At 44.6% G+C, this 27,562-nt stretch overlaps 1 protein-coding gene across 1 annotated transcript in view; it reads right to left on the bottom strand.

Annotated features, from left to right (window-relative positions):
* Positions 1–27,562, bottom strand: part of LOC126235565 (homeobox protein aristaless-like) — a 1,033,344-nt gene that overhangs the window by 8,291 nt on the left and 997,491 nt on the right. The window contains exon 5 of the mRNA XM_049944283.1: positions 707–1,039. Coding sequence (XP_049800240.1) covers positions 707–1,039 — 333 coding nt within the window. The remainder of the gene's footprint in view (positions 1–706; positions 1,040–27,562) is intronic.

The raw sequence follows: 27,562 nt of genomic DNA, 5'->3' as shown, positions 1-27,562 counted from the left end.
AGAGGTCATCAGTCGCCTAGAACTTAGAACTACTTGAACCTAAGTAAACTAAGGACATCACACACATCCATGCCCGAGGCAGGATTCGAACCTCCGACCGTAGCGGTCGCGCAGTTCCAGACTGTAGCGCCGAGAACCGCTCGGCTACCCCGGCTGGCGGAGAGCAGCAATCAAGTTATTTACGAACAGTGAGTGTAGTGGACACATTTTCACTTGGTTGATTTTAAATGGGCTTGCATTGAGCAGGTCAAGCAAGTGCCGCAATGGCTAGCAGTGTTAAAGGGGACGAATGTTTCGTAACTGGTGTCTACCCCTACTGCGGATAGTTAGCTTTTTTGTATAAGAAGGAGTTCAGGGAAGCAATTGCGATGCACCTCGAATTCCTTCCTCATTTATTTTAGACACACACACACTAAATATCATTCATCTTACATCAATTTAAAACTAAAGGTATTCCAAGAAAGGTCTATAATTCTACAGTTTGGTCACGTGCTAAAGTTGACGATAATGTGAAGGAAAGGGGGACAACAGACGGGGGTGGGGGATGGGGGGAGGGCGGGGCGTACCAACAATGTTTGATAGCACTCATTAGTAATGGTCTAAGAAAGCTTGGGAACCATTGGTCTAGATGTATATGTGGGGTAAGCTGCCCGTTGGGTCGATCTAATGCGTGGTGGCAAAGCAGTCTCTGGTGGGAGGCACGGACCTGGAAGGAACCTGCAGCGGCGTGGTGGTAGCCGAGTGGGCCGAGCCCCGCGGGCGCTAGCAGCGGGGGCGGGCCGTGGGGCGGCGGGGGCGGCGCCGGCCGGAAGTGCGGGGGCGGCAGGTAGGCGGCCAGCTGGTAGCGGAAGGCGCCCGCCGAGTCGAAGGCCGGCTTGCGCAGCCCGAAGCCGAGGTGCGCGAACGGGTTGGGCAGCGTCGGCGCCACGACGGCGGCGGGCGGCGGCGCGCCGTACGCCTGCAGCGGCGAGTAGGGGTGCGCCTGCGGGCCCACCTTCTCCTGCTTGCGCCACTTGGCGCGCCGGTTCTGGAACCACACCTGCAACACCGCCGCCAGCCGGCGCTTAGCAACGCCGTGCTGTCGTATACAGGTGAACTGACGTCGCACATAGGTAAGTAGCCATGTGAGTCATGTAGAATATTAACGCATTTTCAAGAAGACCCCAACTCAGATTGCGAACATTCCTTTGCTCCCAGGTGAAAAACTGTTCACAAATGGGGAAAGAGACAGACTACGTGCGGAAGCCCATCCGTATTTAAAATCCAAAGAACTACGACGTGCGTTTTCAAAAAAGTAAAAAATTAAAAAAGAATAGTATTACAAAAACTTCATTTTTACGGGACACCTTGGAACTTAATCTACTTCTCCACATAATATCCGCTTATATTAAGGCACTTATCGTATCGTATGTTTAGCTTCTGAAAACAATCCTAATAGAAATTGTCTCAATTTTTAACGACTCCTGTACTCACGTTTTGACCCCGTCACCTTCTTCGCTGCGCAAGCGGGCAAGATGACTTTAGACGTGCAAGAACAAATGATAGTCACTTGGCGTTAGGTCAGGGCTATATGGAAGAGGGCGAACTTGTTGCCAACCATATGACTCGAAGAGATCGACAGTTCGACGACCCACATGAGAACGGGCATTGTCGTGCAGCAAAACGTCCTCTCTCCTGAGCATGCAACGCCTTTATTTTCAATTACACGGCACAATTTCTGTATGATCTCACAATAGCTGTCTGTATCGTTTGAGCTACTCCAAGGCAAAAAATCGACGAGCAAAACATTCTACCTTTCCTAAAATACTGTGCACGTGATTTCTCGGGACTAAATTGTTTGCTGGAATCTCTGTTTCTTGGGGAGTGTTGACTGTCTCCATCCCAAGTACTGTTGTTTCGATTCCAGTGTATGTTGAACAATTAATTTTTTATCTCCAGTTTACAATTTGGCAACATCTTGAAATGTCAGGAAAAGCACGAGATAATATGAAATGAGATAGGTCCTGTCCTCTCGAATTTTCTACAGTTTTCTGTACCACATCATCAGTAATAAAGGACTCTCGCTCACTTCGTTTCTCATCGTGGGCCTTTGGACGGCCATCTTTACATACTCCACACCATTTTCTAACCGTTCCAGCGCTGTTTCTCCATACATTTCGATTATATATCACAAAATTTCGACACCTTTCACTTCTTTTATGTTTAACAAATGACTAACCGCGGCTGATCCCGGCGGAGGTTCGAGTCCTCCCTCGGGCATGAGTGTGTGTGTTTGTCCTTAGGATAATTTACGTTAAGTAGTGTGTAAGCTTAGTGACTGATGACCTTACCAGTTAAGTCCCATAAGATTTCACACACATTTGAACATTTTTTTGACTAACCGCGTGTATTTCAGAATCTACGACATTTTCAGTGGGTTGACCTACTTTATACACGTATAAATAAACGTTCACTCAAGCAAAATCTACCGTAAAAGCGACAGCAAAGCTTCAATGGCCATTATCAAAATCGTAAATACTTTGAGAAAGTTTTAATATCGACGAAAGTGACAGAAAGTTGGAAACAGTTCTCGCCAGTTCGTACCTACGTCTTAGATGAAATGAATTCGCAGTTGCGGACATCGACGACCATCATCTGTATAATCGAACGACGACAATAAAGATATATGCCGAACCGGGACTCGAACCCACATTTTCCGCTTATCGCGAGCTATCGCCTTCCTATAAGACTATCCGAGCATGACTCACGGCCACAGCAAAACTTCCGTATGTCCTCAATCATGTGTCTACAGCCTGTACTCGTACCTCCATTACGTATATTTCTCTACAGGCGAGACATTTTACTTGAATGTCGCTTACAAACATGTCCAAAGGAACATTTCATCGAAATTCGGAAAAACAGGGGCACTGCAGGATCATATTTATCAGCCGACAGCGAGCAAGCAACTTTCAAACAAAATGCCTCCCCTGTACTGGAATATACATAAGGGATGTACGATTATAGGTTGTGGACACATTGTTGACGACATATGGCAGTTTGGGTGTGGTCATGAGTCGTGCTCAGATAGCCTACTGATAAGGCGACCGATCGCGATGAGGGGCAAAATCGGGTTCGAGTCCTGGTCATTGTCATCATTCCATTACTGTCATCATTCCGTTATACAGCTGACCGTTGTCCATATTCGCATCTGCCCGCTGAGCGGCTTCGCCTTAATGAATGCAGCCCATCTAACACAAGTGTCACGCACTTCCTTCTTTCACGGCAATTCTCAGCCGCACTCTGCAGGGGCACTGAAGACGCTCCTGCAGCCTTTTCGATGGGAAGTGTTCGATCACCCACAACATAGCCCTAATGGGCTCGTTCTGAGAATCATCTCTGTTCACATGAAACGCTAGATACGAAGACAACACTTGGGCGCAGGCTACGTGCTATAGACCAGCGTGGAGAATTATTGGAAAGCACAGGCGGCTGCTTTTACGCCGACGGTGTTGGATATTTGGTATAACGCTCCGACAAATCTCTGTCGGAGCGGTGACTGTGTAGAGAAATACCTGGAAGGCGTAGCTAAATGTGCAAAGAAAACAGTTTTGATTTTCACTGTGGTTTCCATTTCGTGACCGATCGCTCCTTACTTTCCGAACAACCCTCGTATTCCATAAACTGTTAGTACACTCGTTTTAATCACATGGCGGCGTAATTTTAGATAAGTAAATGAAAGATGTGGATTGTATATTTCTCTTAGTAACATATGTATTTCGCATTGACATTGAAAGCTGTTTATATTGTATGTATTAAACTAACTTAAAAGGACCGAGTGAATAACTATTTTTTATCGAATCTACCTCTTGAGCCATGAACTATTTTCAAACTCTCTGAATCAATTATATAAAAAACTGCAATTTTTAGAATTTTGCCCCCTCTTTGAAAAATTTCTGCGGAAGCCCATGCATACGGCTGTGGAAAAAATTCAAGAGGAGTTTAAAGCTTTTTGTTTTGTCATCGGCGCGGTTCCTCTCTCGGCATATCCCAACTGTTCTCTGCTTGTCCAACAACGAACCAGTAATTCTGTCACACTGTGAACCAATTCATGGTTTTCCAATTCCCTTCTATTTTTGTTTTCTTCTTCCCTCGTCCTCTACTAATCTTATCGTATTATTTTTCACTCTACCTCTAACCAGTCAACTTATTCTGCCTATTCATTCCTTCTGTACAGCTGTTTCTTGTAGTTGTCGCTACCCACATTCGGCAAGAACATAATGAGGGCGTTTTTAAATTACACATGTCATTACTATATTATACTATATTATCGGGTAGCCCGTGCTGCATTGTTAGTCATAGTGCTGCAGCGGTGTAAACTCAGTAAGCAAGGAGAGCTGGGTATGTATAAATAAATGAAACGAAAAAAATAAAAATTGTTTGTTGAAAAACCCTTGCAATATACTACATAGGCCGTTAAGAGAAATCAAACAAGCAGAACACTTTCAAAGTCTGACAGCTATGTGTTCTAATTAAGGTGAGAGCAGTCCTATTTTATGTACTTTTTATTATTTTAAATCCACTCACATTGTTCCTTTACAGTAGCTCCATGTAGAACGAGCGAGTGTAAAGTTTTCATGAATGCTTTCATCTTAATCCCATTGAAATGCTTCACTGTGTTCTGTCCCCTCCCCCCAACCCCCCCCCCCCCTCCCCCACCGCCCCCTCCCATCGGAAGTTAATTTTAGAACTTGCACCGCTAGGCACAATATAGCTCTAGGTTTCCTAACAGGTGTAACACGACGTTTTACTGTTTAACATTGTTATGTGGATTATGACACGATTCTTTCTTCTGTGCAGAGATTTCACCTTTTTAGGCAACGGACTAGCTCCTTACGAGAGCCTTGGGACACGTGACACAAATTGCAGAGATGCCGAATCCGATACATTCATGTTTGCTTTGTAAAAATATCCTGTGTGTGTTTTATGGAAATAAGGTGAATAAAGGTTCAATTTACTCGTATGTATATGAATGTTCAAATCTATCTACGTATTAGTGCTGAATTCTAAACTTTTTCCTTGTACTTCCTGTTTACTTAAAGCGTAACTGAAGCCAAAACACTTATACTGTTCACCAGTTCCTAGATACGTGAGGATTGCCGACGGAAAACCACTCAAGACAGAAGTTACCCTCGTGATCTGACGATCATTAAACGTTACTTCCTAGCCACTTAACAATGTTCGTGTTGGTAGAGGAGACGTAACAAAGAGTAACATTGAACTATTTACTTGTTTAAACAATGTTTTTTTCCTTACTGTGTGAACGGAACTTGGAAAAGTCATACGTGTCGTTATTTTAGTGTCTTTGGTCAGATAACGGTAAAATAGTGGTTAAAAACTCAAAATGCGTAGCATCTGTTGGCACCCAAAGTAGTGAAATAAAATCTTGCTTGGCGATACCTTCACATGTTGTATGGAACTAAAAACATATTGACGAATAGTGGCCCACAGTTTATCAGTGCTACGGGCCCCGCTTGGCTTTCATATGGTTCAAATGGCTGTCAGCACTATGGGACTTAACATCTGAGGTCATCAGTCCCCTAGCACTTAGAACTACTTAAACCTAACTAACCTAAGGACATCACACACATCCATGCCCGAGGCAGGATTCGAACCTGCGACCGTAGCGGTCGCGCGGTTCCAGACTGAAGCGCCTAGAACCGCTCGGCCACCCGAATGGCTTTAAACCTGGCTGGTTCTGCCGACGGGAAATGTAGTTTCAGCGGTATGTCAGTGGGTGCAAGCGGATACCATCTCCCAATTTACACCAGAACACCCGTTAAGGTCATTCTCTGGCCAGTGACTTGACTGTTTGACTGTGGCCTATTGGAATCGAATACAGAATAAGTGTGACTCTTTGTTGGTGACACTTGTGATTTCAGTAATTTTGTTTTTGATGTGAACTTTCATACCTACTACACCTCCAGTCACATTAATGTGACCACCAGTGATAGCCCTGAATACCACTTTTTGCAGGGGGGACCGTGCGAAACATGCAGGAGAAGAGTCAATGACGTGTTGGAAGATACCGGCATGGATGCCATTGTCGTAACGTGCTACACTAGGTTTCTCGGTTGAGGATGCATGGCACGAACAGCCCGGTCGAGATTGTCCCACGGATTCTCGTTTGGGTTTGGAGGCCAGGGAAGTACCGTAAACTCTTCTAAGCACGCATATTCACTACTGAGAGCTGTGTGACACGTTGCATTATCGTGCTGATAGATGCCATTATATCAAGAAAGAATAAACCGTGTGCAGGGCTGGATATACTCCCCAACAACAGATGCATTCTTGTGTTGACCCACTGTGTCTTCCTGAATGACGAGATCACCAGAAAATCCCACGAAATTCCCCAGACCATAAGGCTCCAACTTGGCCCCTTCTGAAGATCTGACGATCCAACGGCCACCCGTCCGATGAAGCACAATACGTGATTCATCTGAAAAGACCACATGCCGCTACTCATTGGACGTCCGGCTACGGTACTGGCTTGCATTTTCTAGCCTTCGATGAAGAGCAGTCAGCATGGGAGCATGAATTAGATGCCTACTGCGGAGGCCCATGCGCAGCAACGTCCGCTGAACAGTAGTTGAGGAGTCATTGTTGGTAGACCCTTGGATCATCTGGGTGGTCCACTGCTCAACAGTTGCACGTCTATTTGCCCGTACACATCTCTGCACCCTCATTGACCCCTGTCATCTGTGGGCCGTGGTGCACCAAGGTTGCCTCGGTGCCGGTATTGGATAGCGCCAATTTACCATACACGATATACTTTGACCATGGCGGTACGCGAAATGTTTACAAACTTCGCCGTTTCGGAAATGCCTTCAACGTTGGCCCGAAATCCAATGATCATGCCCTTCTGGACGTCAGATAAATCGCTCATTTTCCGCATGGCGATAACGACTTCATGTTTTCCGCATCCTCCACCCCTCCCCCCCCCCCACCTCCCCACCTCTCCACGACACGCTTTCTAGACCCTCCAATGTTAGTGCTGCCACGTGTCATTTATAGCAAATTGACGTCGAAATAGGCGGTGTTCGCATTAATGTGAATGGAGTGTGTATTTAATTATAATTTGTAGAAATATATTAGGTGTATAATTACATAATTATATTCGCTATGCTATACGCCAAATAAAGAAATCGCGACAGTATATGCGAATTTTAAAATGTTATCCAGACAGTCCAGAACAGTAATAGCGACATCCAAGTATGCTTGTAAAAGTAACGACTCAGTTTTGCACCGTATATATTCGATATTGTCGAAATACACACATGTATGCTACAAAACATTCATTACTCACTACTTTTACTGATGTAGCCATTGTATGTACATACGTCTTCGCAATCCTGGCAAGTTGTACTTATAAATGTGCTCGTGGTTACTCTATTTGAGTGAGTTCTCTTCGTGAACAACTTTTCCTCTTCAACATCCTGATGAACGATCACCATGGCTGAACTTATATTGTAAGTAGGCTATTTAGGTTTTTATGTTGGTAACGCCATGTAGCGCTCTGTATGAAAATCACTGACTGTGCTGTGTGCAGTCTGTGGCTATTTGGCATTGTTGAAATATTCGGTAGCGTAGCGTTAGGCAGTTGGATGTTAACAGCGCGTAGCGTTGCGCAGTTGGAGGTGAGCCGCCAGCAGTGGTGGATGTGGGAGAGAGATGGCAGAGTTTTGAGAGCGGACGATCTGGACGTTTGTCCGTCAGAAAAAGCAGAAAAAGGAAATTTTGTAAGACTGGATGTCATGATATAATGACTTTTGAACACTATTTAGGTAAATACATTGTTTGTTCTCCATCAAAATCTTTCATTTGCTAACTATGCCTATCAGTAGTTAGTGCCTTCAGTAGCTACAATCTTTTTATTTAGCTGGCAGTATTGGCGCTCGCTGTATTGCAGTAGTTTGAGTAACGAAGATTTTTGTGAGGTAAGTGATTCATGTAAGGCATAGGTTGTTCTTAGTCAGGGCCATTCTTCTGTAGGGGTAACTGAAATTCAGATTGCGTTGCGCTAAAAAAAATATTGTTTGTCAGTTCAGTGTTGATCAGATTAAGTAAAGAGATAAATGACTGAGAACGTTCAGTTTTGCTCAGCTGTTTGAAACTCAAATAACGTAGAGGTTTTCCAGCACTGAAATTTATAAATTTTTCTATGGGGATGTTTCAATATTAACGGTAACAGCTGAAGTTGCAAGAGTTGAACTCGTTGTCTTTGCAAAACAAAATCCAAATAGAATCGCCACAGCGTTGACTGACGTAGCCCATAATTCTACCGTATGGCGGCTGGCCTCTGCAGCGGCAAGCCACTGCGACACTATGCGGCCGTCGGACTGCGGTACCTGTGTTCCGGCTATTTGCCATAGTCCTGTTACGTATCGCCGTACAACGCTATGGGCTGTCGAAACAGCCGGCGATATACTGGACGGCGCAAACAATGGCGTGTGAAACGAAGGAATTGTAGGTTTATGAATAATGCCGACTCCGTCCGCGTCGGGCACGAATGTCATGCGGGAAGAAAAATAAGACGAGTGACAAAATACATTCGGTGCAGCGTAATTATGAAGTCCATGAAACATTTCAGAAAATAGGTACTGATAAAGGGCCAAGAATAACGTAACCAGCTGTTTATAAATGTTCTACGCTCACACCCGAAGTCACACATCATATATCTAACCCGTAGCCCTATCCTGTCCATTCCCGAATCAGCATATGACGAGTGACATTAAGAATAGATGCTGCGAGGCGGTGTCCCAACTCTTCGAGGTGGTAGAACTGCAACATCGCTATCCTTGACGTAACCGCACAAGAAAAAATCTAAAAGCGTAAAGGCCGGCAACCATGGTGGCTATTCGAGTAATGCAGGGTCAGTGGATGCAACACGGACTGTGTACACTGTTGTGAAAATGTGGAGGGGCGCCATCTTGTTGAAAGCTGAAACACGTTATCAGTTCCGAACGACGCGATAACCCACAATTATTGCACCACACAGAGACAGGTGATACGACTGACAGTTATCTGAGAGAAGAAGTACGGTCCGTAGACTCTCTTGCTGATCACAGCACAGAACGGCACAGAGCACGTTAACTTTCCCTGAAACGTGCAACGGAAGGCTCTTTGCAAATTCACTACCGACTGACCAAGGGCAGATCCTAGCACACAAAGTGCTTAATGCTTTCACTGCCTGGATAGCCTCTCTTATCAGTAGATACGGCCAGTGGTCCCCATGTCGGCGGGTTCCCAAATTATCTTGCCTGCACGACGGTCTTGTTACGTTATGCTTAGCCATTTACCTAATCTACTCTCTCCCTCTCTCTCTCTCTCTCTCTCTCTCTCCTTCCGTGCGAACAGACATGGGAAGGCCCAATGGCACCGACCGACCGCCGTGTCGTCCTCAAGTGTGACTGGATGTTGACGTGGAGGGGCGTGTGGCCAGCATACCGCTCTCGCGGACGTTGTCAGTTTTCGTGATGTGAGTTGTCGCTTCTCAGTGCAGGAGATCCTTACTTTGCCTCACAATGGCTGAGTACGCCCCGCATGCAAACAGCGCTTGACAGCCCGGATGCGCACCCACCCAAATGTTAGCCAAGACCAACAGTGCGTAACAGAAAATCCAAAGAGATTCTGGCCGTATGTGAAGTATGTTAGCGGCAAGAAATAATCAATGCCTTCCCTGCACGATAGCAATGGAGATACTATCGAAGACACTGCTGCCAAAGCACAGTTACTAATCATAGCCTTCCGAAATGCCTTCACAAAAGAAGACGAAGTTAATATTCCAAAACTCGAATCAAGAACAGCTGCCAACATGAGTAACGTAGAAGTAAATATCCTCGGAGTAGTGAAGCAACTTAAATGGTTCAAATGGCTCTGAGCACTATAGGACTTAACTGCTGTGGTCATCAGTCCCCTAGACCTTAGAACTACTTAAACCTAACTAACCTAAGGACAGCAAACACATCCATGCCCGAGGCAGGATTCGAACCTTGCGACCGTAGTGGTCGCGCGGTTCCAGACAGTAGGGCCTGGAACCGCTCGGCCACTCCGGCCGGCGAAGCAACTTAAGTCAATAAAAGCAAGTCTTCTGGTCCAGACTGTATACCAATTACGTTCCTTTCGGAGTATGCTGATACAATAGCTCCATACTTAACAATCTTATACAACTGCTCGCTCGACGAAAGATCCGTACCCAAAGACTGGAAAGTTGCACAGGTCACACCAACATTCAAGAAAGGTAGTAAGAGTAATCCACTAAATTACAGGCCCATATTGTTAACGCCGATATGCAGCAGGATTTTGGAACGTATATTGTGTTCGAACATTATGAATTACCTCGAAGAAAACGGTCTATTGACACACAGTCAACATGGGTTTAGAAAACATCGTTCCTGCGAAACGCAACTAGCTCTTTATGTACATGAAGTGTTGAGTGCTATTGAAAAGGGATTTCAGATCGATTCCGTATTTCTGGATTTCCGGAAGGCTTTTGACACTGTACCACACAATCGGCTCGTAGTGATATTGCGTGCTTGTGGAATATCGTCTCAGTTATGTGACTGGATTTGTGATTTCCTGTCAGAGAGGTCACAGTTCGTAGTAATTGACGGAAAGTCATCGAGTAAAACAGAAGTGATTTCTGGCGTTCCCCAAGATAGTGTTATAGGCCCTTTGCTGTTCCTTATCTATATAAACCATTCGTGAGACAATCTGAGCAGCCGTCTTCGGTTGTTTGCCGATGACGCTGTCGTTTATCGACTTATAAAGACACCAGAAGATGTGAACAAACTGCAAAACGATTTAGAAGAAATATCGGAATGGTGCGAAAAGTGACTGTTTCAAATAACGGAAAGGAACTCGTTAAAATTCGGTTACACGATAAATCAGTCTAATCCAAAAGCCGTAAATTCAGCTAGGTATTATAATTACGAACAACTTAAATTGGAAGGAACACATAGAAAATGTTGTGGGAAAGGCTAACCAAAGACGGCCTTTTATTGGCAGGACACTTAGAAAATGTAACAGACCTACTAAGGAGACTGCCTACACTACGCTTGTCCGTCCTCTTTTAGAATACTGCTGCACGATGTGAGATCCTTACCAGGTAGGACTGACGGAGTACATCGAAAAAGTTCAAAGAAAGACATCACCCTTTGTATTATCGCGAAATATTGGAGAGAGTGTCACAGAAATGATACAGGATTTGGGATGGATGTCATTGAAAGAAAGGCGTTTTTCGTTACGACGGAATCTTCCCACGAAATTCCAATCACCAACTTTCTCCTCCGAATGCGAAAATATTTTGTTGACATCAACCTACATAGGGAGGAACGATCACCGCGATAAAATAAGGGAAATCAGAGCTCGTACGGATAGATATAGGTGTTCATTCTTTCCGTGCGCTATACGAGATTGGAATAATAGAGAATTGTGAATGTGGTTCGATGAACCCTCTGCCAGACACTTAAATGTGATTTTCAGAGTATCCATGTAGATGTAGATGTAACTTCGGTGATCCGACGGGAACCGGTTTTACCACTGCGGTTCGGCCGTTGACATTTGCGTAGACTGATATTTTAAAAAGTTCCATGACCTTTACACATAATTACCCTCTACTTCGTGTCACTAACGACCTGTTCCCCTGAGAAAAAGAAACTGGAGGAATACGAAAACTAATGAGTCGGCGCAAACATGCTGGAAAAGAGGACAGACGAGTAGCGAAACGTTTCCTGTACTCAGAGCCTACGGAGGAAACGGTTTTGAAGAGTACGAGTCGGTGCAGGAACTGCGAGCAGCGAAGAAGACATGCCAGTAATGAAACATTTCAGGCATTAACGAAACGGTGCGCCGAGGTTCGTGGAATAATCGTTACTCAGTAATGAATACATGTGATCTGCAAGAGCCCTGCGATAAAGGCTGTGTCGCCAGATCCAGTTTTCAGGAAACAGAGGCTTGAAATCTGACGGTTTGAATACCGGCGGCACGAGGACCTAGGAATCAGGGAAGAGTCTACAGGACGATGCAGCTAAGAGAGTCCATACAGACATAGACAGAACGAATAAATATAGCGAGGTGTGGTATTCGCCAAGCTGTAGCGGACAATATGGTGAATTTTCCGCAAGCATTTTTATCGTATACAGACGCTGAATTACGACACATTCATTTTGTTTAATGGAACTATGTACTTTTCCTCTGTAGCATTTGAAAGAATCTTCTAAGACATCAGGAACGGTTGGTGTGTTTATTATCACGGCTGTCATAGTGAAGTGCTCCAGATGTTAGCCTCGAGCGTTGCTACACGCTGTAAAGTGAATCTGGAGAAAATATTGCACGTTGACGCCGGACGGAGTGGCCGAGCGCTTCTAGGCGTTACAGCCTGGAACCGCGCGACCGTTACGGTCGCAGGTTCGAATCCTGCCTCGGGCATCGATGTGTGTGATGTCCTTGGGTTAGTTAGCTTTAAGTAGTTCTAAGTTCTAGGGGACTGATGACCTCAGACGTTAAGTCCCATAGTGCTCAGAGCCATTTGAATTTTGATCCGTCCAATTCCTAGAGCATTTTTCATAACGTTTTTAAAGACATATCGTGAATGCTTGGTGCGATCTGGGTACTCTTCAGCATACAACTCCACCGCTGCTTCAATTCTTTGGCGATATTCGCCATAAACGAAATTCACTGTCACATAACCTTATGGATGTCTCAGTATCTTTATGAGTTATCTGATTGCTACAAAAGTAGAACACAGACTACTGGTTTCACCAACTGCGACATGGTCGCGTATTCAAACAGTGATCCAATACTGTCAAATGTTCTTTATTCCAGCATTTGATCACAATATAAATTCTTTAGACGATGACCGGTTTCAGTCCGTAATGACCATCCTCAGATTTTTTTTACACCATGTCATCGTCTAAAGAATTGATATTGTGATCAAAGACTGAAATAAAAAACATTTGACAGACTTACGAGGTGTGGCTAGAAAAAAACCGGACTAGTACTGGTGAAACAATAAAACGAATGCAATAAGGCTGAAAGTCGCGTGGCCTGTCACGTGACTCTCGCTCCGCCTACTGCTCGAGTTTCATCTGCCTCCTGCACTCAGTCTGCCCGTGGCGTCTGTTTTAAGTAGTTGACGTTTTGTCTGTGCGTCGGAAAATGTTGAGTGTACAGAAAGAACAGCGTGTTAACATCAAATTTTGTTTCAAACTAGGAAAATCTGCAAGTGAAACGTTTGTAATGTTACAACAAGTGTACGGCGATGATTGTTTATCGCGAACACAAATGTTTGAGTGGTTTAAACGATTTAAAGATGGCCGCGAAGACACCAGTGATGACACTCGCACTGGCAGACCATTGTCAGCAAAAACTGATGCAAACATTGAAAAAATCGGTAAACTTGTTCGACAAGATCGCCGTTTAACAATCAGAGCAGTGTCTGAGTTAACAGGAGTTGACAAGGAAAGTGTTAGGCAGATTCTTCATGAAAGTTTCAACATGAACAAAGTGTGTTCAAAAATGGTTCCAAAGTGTCTCACAATTGAACAGAAGGAACGCCGAAGAATGATTTGTTCTGACATCCTGGAAAACATTGAAAGTGATCCCACCTTCTTACAAAATGTTATTACTTGCGATGAATCGTGGTTTTTTACTTACGATCCCGAAACTAAACGCCAATCGATGCATTGGAAAACTCCTGGTTCTCCACGACAAAAAAAGCACGAATGTCAAAATCGAAATTCAAGGCAATGATGATTGTTTTTTTTTTTTGACATCAAAGGGATTTTGCACATTGATTGGGTACCACAGGGACAAACAGTGAATCAGCATTACTACATTAGCGTCCTGGCTACCCTACGTGAGCGAGTACGGAGGAAACGGAACGATTTGTGGAGAAAAAAGTCATGGATCCTTCACCAAGACAATGCCCCAGCTCACAGTGCGTTGTCAGTGAAGACGTTTTTGGCAAAACACAACATTCCCATCTTAGATCATCCACCCTACTCACCTGATTTGGCCCCCTGTGACTTTTTTCTTTTCCCTAAAGTCAAGTCAGCTTTGAAAGGAACTAGATTTGAGACTGTTGAAGCAGTAAAAGAAAAAGCGACGGAAGTAATGTATGGACTTACCGAAAATGATCTGCAGCATTGCTATGCACAGTGGAAAATTCGTATGGAGCGGTGTAGAGACCGAGGAGGAGAGTACATTGAAGGAGATAACATGAAATTGTAAATGATTGTAAATAAATGTTTTTTCCAGCATCAGTCCAGTTTTTTTCTAGCCGCACCTCGTATGGGCTTCTAGCGCATAAATAAACGCAAGACCATAGCTCACTTAGGTGTTTTTTTACTTTTGGTATAACAGGGCAGACGCTGTTATTTGCATATCATTTGATCATATACCGTACATGTTATGCCGTTGAAGTTGTCTTAGAATTTTCTTTCAAATGCTACGGAAAAGGTTATAGTTCCACAAGAAAAAAAAAGTGATGTCGTTATTCGGCGACTATAAACGGTAAAAATTAATTATGAACGCCAGGAAATTTTTATTCATTCTGAATACGTTTGAGGTGGCCTCTGTTGACTCAGCTAATGTATTACGGTAAGTTTCGTATGAATGTTTCGTATCTTTTAAAGTATTCAGGGAAGCAAGTGAAATTCCTGGGCGCCGTAGTGCCCTTACGCAGAATCCTTTTCTTGCAGCAGATATTGTCACTTTTACAGTGGGAGTAGATAGTGGAATTTGCACCCATTTCCCAATTTGTGGAAACATAGTAGGAGAAACGGTAAGATTTGTAATTTGCACGCAGTTTATCGTTCTAATTTGTAACAGTGTAAGGAAATTCTCTTTTACGTGTATATTTGCACATGCGCAGTATTAACAAAGAGTGCGATATTCGCAAAAGCTAAAACTGAATTTTTAATTAGTATCCCTGACATGTATGACTTATATGCTCGTCTAGAAAAAGTCCTTAATACAAAACAAACGTGCATTAAAAGAATAAATGTGGAGAAAAAATTCATGATAAAAACTGTATGCTTTGCGTTTCTTAAGAATATTAACGAAACTTTAAAATGCAAGACAGGCTTATGTTAAGACTGACTAATGTAATTACTTAATATACCTAGCTAGCATGTTGTTTCATTCAAATTGTTTGTATTTACTGTGTTTCGAAATTCTATCAAATATTCTATCAAATACTTGCTGATTGTATTTCCACTTATTGAAAGAACTGAGAACGTGGACGGACTGACGTTGAACACACACCTAGAAGTCAGGTGCCTGTCCCGTTTTGTTCTCAGTATAAACGCAAGTTCGAACTAAGCAAGCGACCGGGCGGTAGGAGCGGTCTCTGCATCCGACTGAAGTAATGTACTGATAGCCCTGTCCCGAAAAGTCCCTACCATTCAGTGGGTAAGATGGAGTGAGAAATGGAATCACTGATTACAAACCAGCGGCGTGGCCCTAATGATGCAACAACGAAAGCCGCGCGGCTGATTATTTTCGAGCATGCCCTAACACGTCCCTTCAGTTCATCGGCTGACAGCGATCTCTTGGCACACCTTATTCTAAGTTTTTGGTTATTGTCGCCGGTGCAGTCCTAAACTACTTTCGGGACTTTTATTTACGCGACCATTCTTGAATTGAATACGCACCGTACACGGTCCAGTCACATTAATGTCTATTAGACCGTCAACGTGCAGTAACCACTCAGAGACGGCAGGTGGTTGATGACTGATGACGGTGCACTAAACAACATTACATCAGAACTGAAGTTATTTGCAGACTAAAAATTATAGCTACACTCCTGGAAATGGAAAAAAGAACACATTGACACCGGTGTGTCAGACCCACCATACTTGATCCAGACACTGCGAGAGGGCTGTACAAGCAATGATCACACGCACGGCACAGCGGACGCACCAGGAACCGCGGTGTTGGCCGTCGAATGGCGCTAGCTGCGCAGCATTTGTGCACCGCCGCCGTCAGTGTCAGCCAGTTTGCCGTGGCGTACGGAGCTCCATCGCAGTCTTTAACACTGGTAGCATGCCGCGACAGCGTGGACGTGAACCGTATGTGCAGTTGACGGACTTAGAGCGAGGGCGTATAGTGGGCATGCGGGAGGCCGGGTGGACGTACCGCCGAATTGCTCAACACTTGGGGCGTGAGGTCTCCACAGTACATCGATGTTGTCGCCAGTGGTCGGCGGAAGGTGCACATGCCCGTCGACCTGGGACCGGACCGCAGCGACGCACGGATGCACGCCAAGACCGTAGGATCCTACGCAGTGCCGTAGGGGACCGCACCGCCACTTCCCAGCAAATTAGGGACACTGTTGCTCCTGGGGTATCGGCGAGGACCATTCGCAACCGTCTCCATGAAGCTGGGCTACGGTCCCGCACACCGTTAGGCCGTCTTCCGCTCACGCCCCAACATCGTGCAGCCCGCCTCCAGCGGTGTCGCGACAGGCGTGAATGGAGGGACGAATGGAGACGTGTCGTCTTCAGCGATGAGAGTCGCTTCTGCCTTGGTGCCAATGATGGTCGTATGCGTGTTTGGCGCCGTGCAGGTGAGCGCCACAATCAGGACTGCATACGACCGAGGCACACAGGGCCAACACCCGGCATCATGGTGTGGGGAGCGATCTCCTACACTGGCCGTACACCACTGGTGATCGTCGAGGGGACACTGAATAGTGCACGGTACATCCAAACCGTCATTGAACCAATCGTTCTACCATTCCTAGACCGGCAAGGGAACTTGCTGTTCCAATAGGACAATGCACGTCCGCATGTATCCCGTGCCACCCAACGTGCTCTAGAAGGTGTAAGTCAACTACCCTGGCCAGCAAGATCTCCGGATCTGTCCCCCATTGAGCATGTTTGGGACTGGATGAAGCGTCGTCTCACGCGGTCTGCGCGTCCAGCACGAACGCTGGTCCAACTGAGGCGCCAGGTGGAAATGGCATGGCAAGCCGTTCCACAGGACTACATCCAGCATCTCTACGATCGTCTCCATGGGAGAATAGCAGCCTGCATTGCTGCGAAAGGTGGATATACACTGTACTAGTGCCGACATTGTGCATGCTCTGTTGCCTGTGTCTATGTGCCCGTGGTTCTGTCAGTGTGATCATGTGATGTATCTGACCCCAGGAATGTGTCAATAAAGTTTCCCCTTCCTGGGACAATGAATTCACGGTGTTCTTATTTCAATTTCCAGGAGTGTATTACAAGGCGTGTATTTTTAGATAGGGTCATACCCATGAATACCTGTGACAAGAGAAAGCCATTAATGCTTATTTTCCTCTGGACAGCAGATCAGGCGTTGCAGTAAGGACGCATGGACGCAAAACAGTTAGTCGATACTGAGAGCCATAGTCCTCTTAATGGTGTGTTTACGATCATCTAGAAAACTTCAGTTAGGAACATTTGTGACGTGTTCGAAGAATAGGAGAAACAACCAACACACTGATGTGTGTTCATATCAATGTAACACATACAAAAATATCGGCATTCATGCTCCAATACCACAAAAGAAGGGTTTGCGACAGTTGATACCAAGGGACCGTGGACGTCCATCCGCGCCAAAAACATCGCTGCGCGCAAAGTAATCTCGCAGCCCGCGAGAATCACGCGCGCTGGAGCGGCAGCACCACCAGGAAGAGACACGCGTGCTTAAGTAACCGTGCACGAGCAGAAGCTGCGAGCTGCAATCTGTAAGTCGGTCAAAGTCTTGCTGGGGAATTCCTGCAGAGCTTTCGTGTGTCTGCCAGTCTTCAGGTCGTCGAGTGAGGTAGGAACTGTAGCCGATAGACAGACAGTGGTTAGTCTTCAGAAGAAACAGAGCAGTGAATAGAACTGAAGTGTGTGGACGGAGACCATATACCTAGAGATTTAACTGAGTACTGTTGGTTTGTAACAGTTCTTCGGATAGTATATCAAGACACGCGATTATTTTTCTTCCTACTTGAGTTAAGAGACATTATTTAGTTATAACAATGTAGTCGACGCAGCACAGACAGGCTAAATCTGCATGATAGAATTGCTGTAACCAGCGTTACCAAAGCTGAGTAATATATCAGTCTGTTAACTACTCCGAGTTACTTTCAGAGTGTGTGTGGTACCACAGAATCCACGCATCCGTCCTACCAAGAGACCTTTATCAGTATTTCTCAGCGTCTGCGACATTTTCATCAAAGTGGATGCTCCCAGCCCACAACAATACCCATTTATACGCATTGCATCCAGGATAAAGCATATTGGGGGGATGTGGACAATAGTGCAGCCATTGTCGTAATGCGGAAACGGAGCGAGTTATCTGACGTACAAAAAGGCACGATTAAAGGCTTTCGGCCCAAGGGTGGAAACTTTTCAAAAACGGTCAAGTCTGTAAACTGTTCCCGTACCACCGCACCAAAGTTCAAATGGCTCTGAGCACTATGGGACTTAACATCTGAGGTCATCAGTCCCCTAGAACTTAGAACTACTTAAACCTAACTAACCTAAGGACATCACACACGTCCATGCCCGAGGCAGGATTCGAACCTGCGACCGTAGCGGTCGCGCGGTTCCAGACTGAAGCGCCTAGAACCGCACGGTCACACCGGCCGGCCCGCGCCATATGCCTTACCACAGTGGTAACACCGGAGTTAAGCGCTCTCGAGCTTGGTTAGTGGCTGGATGCCTTACCGTCCGCATCTGCCTAGCGCTGTATGCTAGCGGGCTGCACCCTGCCTACTTGACTGAGAAGTAGCGCCTCTCGTCGCGAAAAGTGATGACGGCCGGGAGAGAGGTATGCTGACCACATGCCCCTCCATAGCCGCACCAGGATGAGTTTACCATACTCCCCTGGCCAGCAAAGCCTCTGCATTTAAACCCAATCGGGTATCTATGGGTCCATCTCGACCGAGCTGTTGGCGTCACGGATCCTCAAGCAAGAAAACTAGCGCGTCTGGCAACAGTAGTCGAGTCTTGATGATTCCACATTCCTGTTGGTACCTTCCAGAACCTCACTGGCTCTCTTCTTGCACGACTCGCTGTGGTCCGCACTGCGAAAGGTGGTTTTGCAGGCTTTTGACAAGTGGTCGCATTACTGTTACAGGAGAGAGTATTTAGAACTGTTAAGGGGCTCCGGAAAGGCTCAAAATCATGAAAAGTTCAATTTTTACTTTTTTGCGTTTTCTGAATCTGCAGACTATTACCTTTTAATAGATATATAATTTATTCAATTCCGAAGACTACAACTATTTTTAAATTTTTTTTGAAATGTGTTCTACATGGGCGTGACCCACTGTGGCGCTGTTAAACTGCTGTCAAATGGTGTTATTATTAACGTCCATGTTCATCAGGTACATTTTAGTGATGTGAGATAAAGTATGTGTTGTGGCTAACCTGTGATGGTTCAATATATATCGCTGGTGTGATTGTCGATTGTTTCATGTTTATTTACTCTGTCGTTATCTCGAAAATATTCGTAATTAATTCTGTTTCTTGAGTCTCTGTTTTGTTGAAGTACAATAATGAGTAAAAGTAAAGTTATTAGAAATCCTCTGAAGGCTTTTAAGAAAAGGAGAAATGTTGGAAAGCCAAAGGTATTTAGAAATATGGGAATGAAGATAGGTTCTAACATGGTACGAGCGATGCTTGCTTTAGACAAGGAACGCCTTCGGGCAGCAGACAGGGCTGTAAAGAGTCTAGAAATACAAGCAAGAGTAAACAGGAGGAGGAACAAGAGGACGCTGGAGGAGGAGTTTGCAGAGGATGAAGATAATCCATCCTATGGACCTGGAATGCACTAAAAAGTTAATCCAATCTTTGTTGCTCGATTCCCAAAACTTTTATTTTCTCATACTAATTACATGTTTTCTAAGGATCTTCCAAACATATTTGTTTCAGACTTTCAGTAAATGTTACACAGTACGTTGTGCATAATTTAACACAGCCTTTTTCCAAAAAACTGTATATTTTTGAATATATAAATAAAAAATTGCAAAAAAATGTGAATTTTCATTACAATTGAAAAAAAAATCATCTTTAATAACTGAACTAAAATTTTGTAAAATCCCTGTTTTAAGTTGTAGCCCATATTCCAATAAATAATCTGTAAAAAGTTCAACTTCCTACCTCAAATACTTTGTGAGGAAAGATGTAATTTATAAGCGTTATTTTAACATTGCAAGTATTGGGCGTTCCGGAGCCCCTTAAGAGGATATGAGTCGGGATATTTGACGTCTCGCGTAGGGCTTATGCAGAACTGGTCATGATACTACGAAACACGGAACATCCGGCGAAAATCTGGGCGTCTGTCAATTCTTGGACTAGGGTAACAATTTGAGACCGTGAAGGCTGAGGAGAGTAAGCGCTCTCTCGGTGCTAGGCTGGTCGGCGGGCGAGTGGCGACAGCGAGCTGAGGCGCGCCGTGCCGGGGCCGGACCGGGCCGCGTGCGTGGCTGTAATGGAATCCCGGCCGGTAATTGCGACTTCATTCCGCGGGACGCCGCGGCCGACCGTGTCATTTATTTAATTAACGTAAATTGCGCCGAGGATTTCCAGGGACGGGACCGCGCAAGGCCGCGGCGAGGCGACGGCGACGGGCCGCAAACGGAATGACGGAATGGCCAACTTCCTCCCGCGAGCCTGAGGTCAGGGCTGCACAAAAGCGCCACCTCTGGCCTCGGCTCTGGAGAGACGGGCACTCGCAAGAGAAGCCTGATGAGGACAGTAGCGTCTCTTAGAGAGATAAGACGGATGAACCGTGAAGTGTTTGACACAGCAGCGTCGATTAAATGCCGAGGCGTAACGTTTCAAAATTATATGAAATGGAACGATCGTGTAAGATTTTAGGAAGGTAGGCGAATGGTCGATTTCGATTTATTGGGAGACTTTTAGGTTCAAATTGTTCAAATGTTTCTAAGTACTATGGGAATTAACATCGGAGGTCATCAGTCCCCTAGACTTAGAACTACGTAAACCTAAATAAGCTAACGACATCACACACATCCATGCCCGAGGCAGGATTCGAACCTGCGACCGTAGTGGTCGCGCGCTTCCAGACTGAAGCGCCTAGAACCGCTCGGCCGGCCCCGCATTTCGTCACTGAACACTACGCGGCGCCATTCATCAGCCAGTCCGTGCCTCCCTGTCGCGGTACCAATCCAAACTCCACCTTGTTGTGGCATTAAAAGCAGTCTACGCATGGGACGGCAATTCTCTAGTCTTGCACTGTTGATAATATATCGATATATCGACGTTCATTCCAAACAATATCGAAATACATGGGCGATATGCTCCGGTATATCGATATCAAAATGGCAATGTCAAGTGACGATATTTTTATTTTATACTGCACTTTCTTCACAATTTTTGGTAAATATTTTAAGTTGTTCTTTTAAAATTGTAATACAACGTAATTTTACTTTCACTGTGTAGGGAGTCATACTACTTCCGGAGCTTTCATCACGCCCAATCATTCACTTTGGCTGTATGAACCAAGTATATGCGGCAAAGAAGAAGAAGTCCGATTGCACTAGTGGGGTGGCGGTGTGAATGGAATAATAAAATTTACGATGTGAAGAAATAGCATATCTGTTGCGTAAACGGCCGAAGTGGCCGTGCGGTTAAAGGCGCTGCAGTCTGGAACCGCAAGACCGCTACGGTCGCAGGTTCGAATCCTGCCTCGGGCATGGATGTTTGTGATGTCCTTAGGTTAGTTAGGTTTAACTAGTTCTAAGTTCTAGGGGACTAATGACCTCAGCAGTTGAGTCCCATAGTGCTCAGAGCCATTTGAACCATTTTTTTGTTGCGTAAAAAACAATTTTTAATGTAACTAGTGTGATACTTCTTCACATCGGCATTCTTCAAAAGCAGTTGCTGAAAATGATGACCAAAAATCTAAATGACAATACTGATCTTTGCCGTGTTACTTACATGCATTTACCATTGTTAGCAAAGTGGTCATCGCCAAGCGTGAACGTGCATCGTTTTCCTTTCTATTTTGGCTCTAAGGGGGATAATCACAGAGCTAGCCCGTTGATGGTTTTTTTTTTTTCGTCATCTTTTTACTGACTGGTTTGATGCGGCCCGCCACGAATTCCTTTCCTGTGCTAACCTTTTCATCTCAGAGTAGCACTTGCAACCTACGTCCTCAATTATTTGCTTGACGTATTCCAACCTCTGTCTTCCTCTACAGCTTTTGCCCTCTACAGCTCCCTCTAGTACCATGGAAGTCATTCCCTCATGTCTTGGCAGATGTCCTATCATCCTGTCCCTTCTCCTTATCAGTGTTTTCCACATATTCCTTTCCTCTCCGATTCTGCGTAGAACCTCCTCATTCCTTACCTTATCAGTCCACCTAATTTTCAACTGATCCGGTTTTCCCACAGTCCATGTTTGACTACCATACAATGCTGTACTCCAGACGTACATCCTCACAAATTTCTTCCTCAAATTAAGGCCGATATTTGATATTAGTAGACTTCTCTTGGCCAGAAATGCCTTTTTTGCCATAGCGAGTCTGCTTTTGATGTCCTCCTTGCTCCGTCCGTCATTGGTTATTTTACTGCCTAGGTAGCAGAATTCCTTAACTTCTTTGACTTCGTGACCATCAATCCTGATGTTAAGTTTCTCGCTGTTCTCATTTCTAATACTTCTCATTACCTTCGTCTTTCTCCGGTTTACTTTCAGACTATACTGTGTACTCATTAGACTGTTCATTCCGTCCAGCAGATCATTTAATTCTTCTTCACTTTCACTCAGGAAAGCAATGTCATCAGCGAATCGTATCATTGATATCCTTTCACCTTGTATTTTAATTCCACTCCTGAACCTTTCTTTTATTTCCATCATTGCTTCCTCGATGTACAGATTGAAGAGTGGAGGCGAAAGGCTACAGCCTTGTCTTACACCCTTCTTAATACGAGCGCTTCGTTCGTGATCGTCCACTCTTATTATTCCCTCTTGGTTGTTGTACATATTGTATATGACCCGTCTCTCACTATAGCTTACCCATACTTTTTTCAGAATCTCGAACAGCTTGCACCATTTTATATTGTCGAACGCTTTTTCCAGGTCGACAAATCCTATGAAAGTGTCTTGATTTTTCTTTAGTCTTGCTTCCATTATTAGCCGTAACGTCAGAATTGCCTCTCTCGTCCCTTTACTTTTCCTAAAGCAAAACTGATCGTCAGCTAGCGCATTCTCAATTTTCTTTTCCATTCTTCTGTATATTATTCTTGTAAGCAGCTCCGATGCATGAGCTTTTAAGCTGATTGTTCGATAATTCTCGCACTTGTCAGCTCTTGCCGTCTTCGGAATCGTGTGGATGATGCTTTTCCGAAAGTCAGATGGTATATCGCCAGACTCATATATTCTACACACCAACGTGAATAGTCGTTTTGTTGCCACTTCCCCCAATGATTTTAGAAATTCTGATGGAATGTTATCTATCCCTTCTGCCTTATTTTACCGTAAGTCCATCAAAGCTCTTTTAAATTCCGATTCTAATACTGGATCCCCTATCTATTCTAAATCGACTCCTGTTTCCTCTTCTATCACATCAGATAAATCTTCACCTTCATAGAGGCTTTCAATGTATTCTTTCCACCTATCTGCTCTCTGCTCTGCATTTAACAGTGGAATTCCCGTTGCACTCTTAATGTTACCACCGTTGCTTTTAATGTCACCAAATGTTGTTTTGACTTTCCTGTATGCTGAGTCTGTCCTTCCGACAATCATATCTTTTTCGATGTCTTCACATTTTTCCTGCAGCCATTTCGTCTTAGCTTCCCTGCACTTCCTATTTATTTCATTCCTCAGCGACTTATATTTCTGTATTCCTGATTTTCACGGAACATGTTTGTATTTCCTCCTTTCATCAATCAACTGAAGTATTTCTTCTGTTACCCATGGTTTCTTCGCAGCTATCTTCTTTGTACATATGTTTTCCTTCGCAACTTCTGTTATGGCCCTTTTTAGAGATGTCCATTCCTCTTCAACTGTACTGCCTACTGCGCTATTCCTTATTGCTGTATCTATAGCGTTAGAGAACTTCAAACGTATCTCGTCATTCCTTAGTACTTCCGTATCCCACTTCTTTGCGTATTGATTCTTCCTGACTAATGTCTTGAACTTCAGCCTACTCTTCATCACTACTACATTGTGATCTGAGTCTATATCGGCTCCTGGGTACGCCTTACAATCCAGTATCTGATTTCGGAATCTCTGTCTGAACATGATGTAATCTAATTGAAATCTTCCCGTATCTCCCGGCCTTTTCCAAGCATACCTCCTCCTCTTGTGATTCTTGAACAGGGTATTCGCTATTACTAGCTGAAACTTGTTACAGAACTCAGTTAGTCATTCTCCTCTTTCATTCTTTGTCCCAAGCCCATATTCTCCTGTAACCTTTTCTTCTACTCGTTCCCCTACAACTGCATTCCAGTCGCCCATGACTATTAGGTTTTCGTCCCCCTTTACATACTGCATTACCCTTTCAATATCCTCATACACTTTCTCTATCTGTTCATCTTCAGCTTGCGACGTCGGCACGTATACCTGAACTATCGTTGTCGGTGTTGGTCTGCTGTCGATTCTGATTAGAACAACCCGGTCACTGAACTGTTCACAGTAACACACCCTCTGCCCTACCTTCCTATTCATAACGAATCCTACACCTGTTATACCATTTTCTGCTGCTGTTGATATTAACCGATACTCATCTGAGCAGAAATCCTTGTCTTCCTTCCGCTTCAGTGACCCCTACTATATCTAGATTGAGCCTTTGCATTTCCCTTTCAGATTTTGTAGTTTCCCTACCACGTTCAAGCTTCTGACATTCCACACCCCGACTCGTAGAACATTATCCTTTCGTTGATTATTCAATCTTTTTCTCATGGTAACCTCCCCCTTGGCAGTCCCCTCCCGGAGATCCGAATGGGGGACTATTCGGGAATCTTTGGCCAATGGAGAGATCATCATGACACTTCTTCAATTACAGGCCACATGTCCTGTGGATACACGTTACGTGTCTTTAATGCAGTGGTTACCATTGCCTTCTGCATCCTCATGTCGTTGATCATTGCTGATTCTTCCGCCTTTAGGGGCAATTTCCCACCACTAGGACAAGATAGTGCCCTGAACCTTTATCCGCTCCTCCGCCTTCTTTGACAAGGCCGTTGGCAGAATGAGTCTGACTTCTTATGCCGGAAGTCTTCGGCCGCCAATGCTGATTATTTATCAAAATTTAGGCAGTGGCGTGGATCGAGCCCGGGACTGAAGACGTTTTTGATTATGAATCAAAGACGCTACCCCTAGAGCAGGGGTACCCTTTATGTTGATGTACATAATATCTTATAACAAACCAACTCTTAAATATACAGCTCTATAACCGGCAGTATATTTACAATGTGCAGCCGATATTTTTATAGGCCGGTACATGGGTATGTTTTCCGTCGATATATCGATACATTTCTTCGATTTTTCGAGGGCCGACAATGATATTTTTTAAAAATTATCAATATATCGGAATCCCGATATTTTTGAAATCGACAGTCTTCTCCAGTCCAGTCTCCGAGCAATTTTGAGGGATAAGACAGAACGACGCATGAGATCCATTACTTGTTCTCCCAATCACGTGAGGGCAGGGATGTTCGCCGTCAACGTTTCGATCGATCGCGTTTGATCACCGCAAGAGAGGATCACCGTATTGCGCAATAGGCTCATCGTAACCCTTTCACATATGAGTGGTCAGCGCGGCGGATTGCAAACCGAAGAGGTCCGGGTTCGGTTCCCGGCCACATTGTACATTTTCTCCTCTCTGCGACTAGGTATATTGTTGCACTCACGTTCGTATCGTCATAACTAACATTCTCCTATTGACACTGCTGTAGGGGGACGACCCGAACAAAAAAGGACGAGGTTGCGGAGCAGGGAAACATGTAGAGTTCTTGAGCTCTACCGGCAAAGCAACTACAGGGGAAAGATGTTTACGTATTGGCTGTTAAACTTTCAGCCATGCGTGCCCCGTACCTATGGCGTAAATTACGACACGGAAGAAACAAGATTTCATGGAAGGATATTACATGAACGCTCACGTTCAAACATTCCTTACATGATGTATTTCTTTACTGACATATGCATGGGGGCTTAATTAAAATATGATGAAAATAATTTTAATTTTTTGAGGCGGAACAATACTCTCTAGCGCGATCTCTGGCGCTGTGGCTCAGTGTAGCCACCTTTCACATACATAGCCGGCTTGTGTGGCCGAGCGGTTCTAGGCGCTTCAGTCTGGAACCGAGCGACCACTACGGTCGCAGGCTCGAATCTTTCCTCGGGCATGGATGTGTGTGATGTCGTTAGGTTAGTTAGGTTTAAGTAGTTCTAACAAGGGAACCTCCCCATCGCACCCCCCTCTGATTTAGTTATAAGTTGGCACAGTGGATAGGCCTTGAAAAACTGAACACAGATCAATTGAGAAAACAGGAAGAAGTTGTGTAGAACTGTGAAAAAATAAGCAAAATATAGAAACTGAGTAGTCCATGGGCCGCATATATAACATCATGGACAACGTGACCTAAGGAGCGCTGTAGTCCCGTGGTAGGGTGAGGAGCTGCAGAACGAGAGGTCCTTGGTTCAAGTCTTCCCTCGGGCGAAAATTTTACTTTCTTTATTTTTGCATAGTTATTATCTGTCCGTTCGTTCATTGACGTCTCTGTTCACTGTAATAAGTTTAGTGTCTGTGTTTTGCGACCGCATCGCAAAACCGTGCGATTAGTAGACGAAAGGACGTGCCTCTCCAATGGGAGCCGAAAACATTTGATCGCAAGGTCATAGGTCGACCGATTCCTCCACAGGAAAACACATCTGATATATTCTATACGACACTGGTGACGGCATGTGCGTCACATGACAGGAATATGTTGTCGACCCACCTAACTTGTATACTTCGCGAATGGGTAAAAAGATTCTTCTACCTTGCCCGATTTAGGTTTTCTTGTGGATGTGATAATCACTCCCAAAAAAGTGATGAAAACATAAGAGTTTGTCACATAAACTGAAAATAAAATATTAAACTTTTCACTCAATGGAAAATTCGAACCAAGGACCTCTCATTCCGCAGCTGCTCACGTTACCACGAGACCACAGCGCTCCTGCGTTCCTCATCTCCTTGATGTTGCTTATCTTCCCATGAACTACTCAGTTTGTATATTTTGCTTATTTTTTCACAGTTCCACACAACTTCTTCCTGTTTTCTCAATTGATCTGTGTTCAGTTTTTCAAGGCCTATCCACTGTGCCAACTTATAACTAAATAAGAGGGGGGTACGATGGGGAGGTTCCCTTGTAAGTTCTAGGGGACTTATGACCTCAGATGTTTAAGTCAAATAGTACTCAGAGCCATTTGAACCATTTGAACTGGCATACATAACGCGTGACGTCGTCACACTACTGGATCCTTGAGGTACTGATCACGACTTCGGAACGAAGCTTAACATACACCGTCCCCCCCATTACACACACACACACACA

This window comes from Schistocerca nitens, chromosome 2 (assembly GCF_023898315.1).
Source record: "Schistocerca nitens isolate TAMUIC-IGC-003100 chromosome 2, iqSchNite1.1, whole genome shotgun sequence".
Classification (NCBI taxonomy): Eukaryota; Metazoa; Arthropoda; class Insecta; order Orthoptera; family Acrididae; genus Schistocerca; species Schistocerca nitens.
This window is presented reverse-complemented; position numbering and strand designations above follow the sequence as displayed.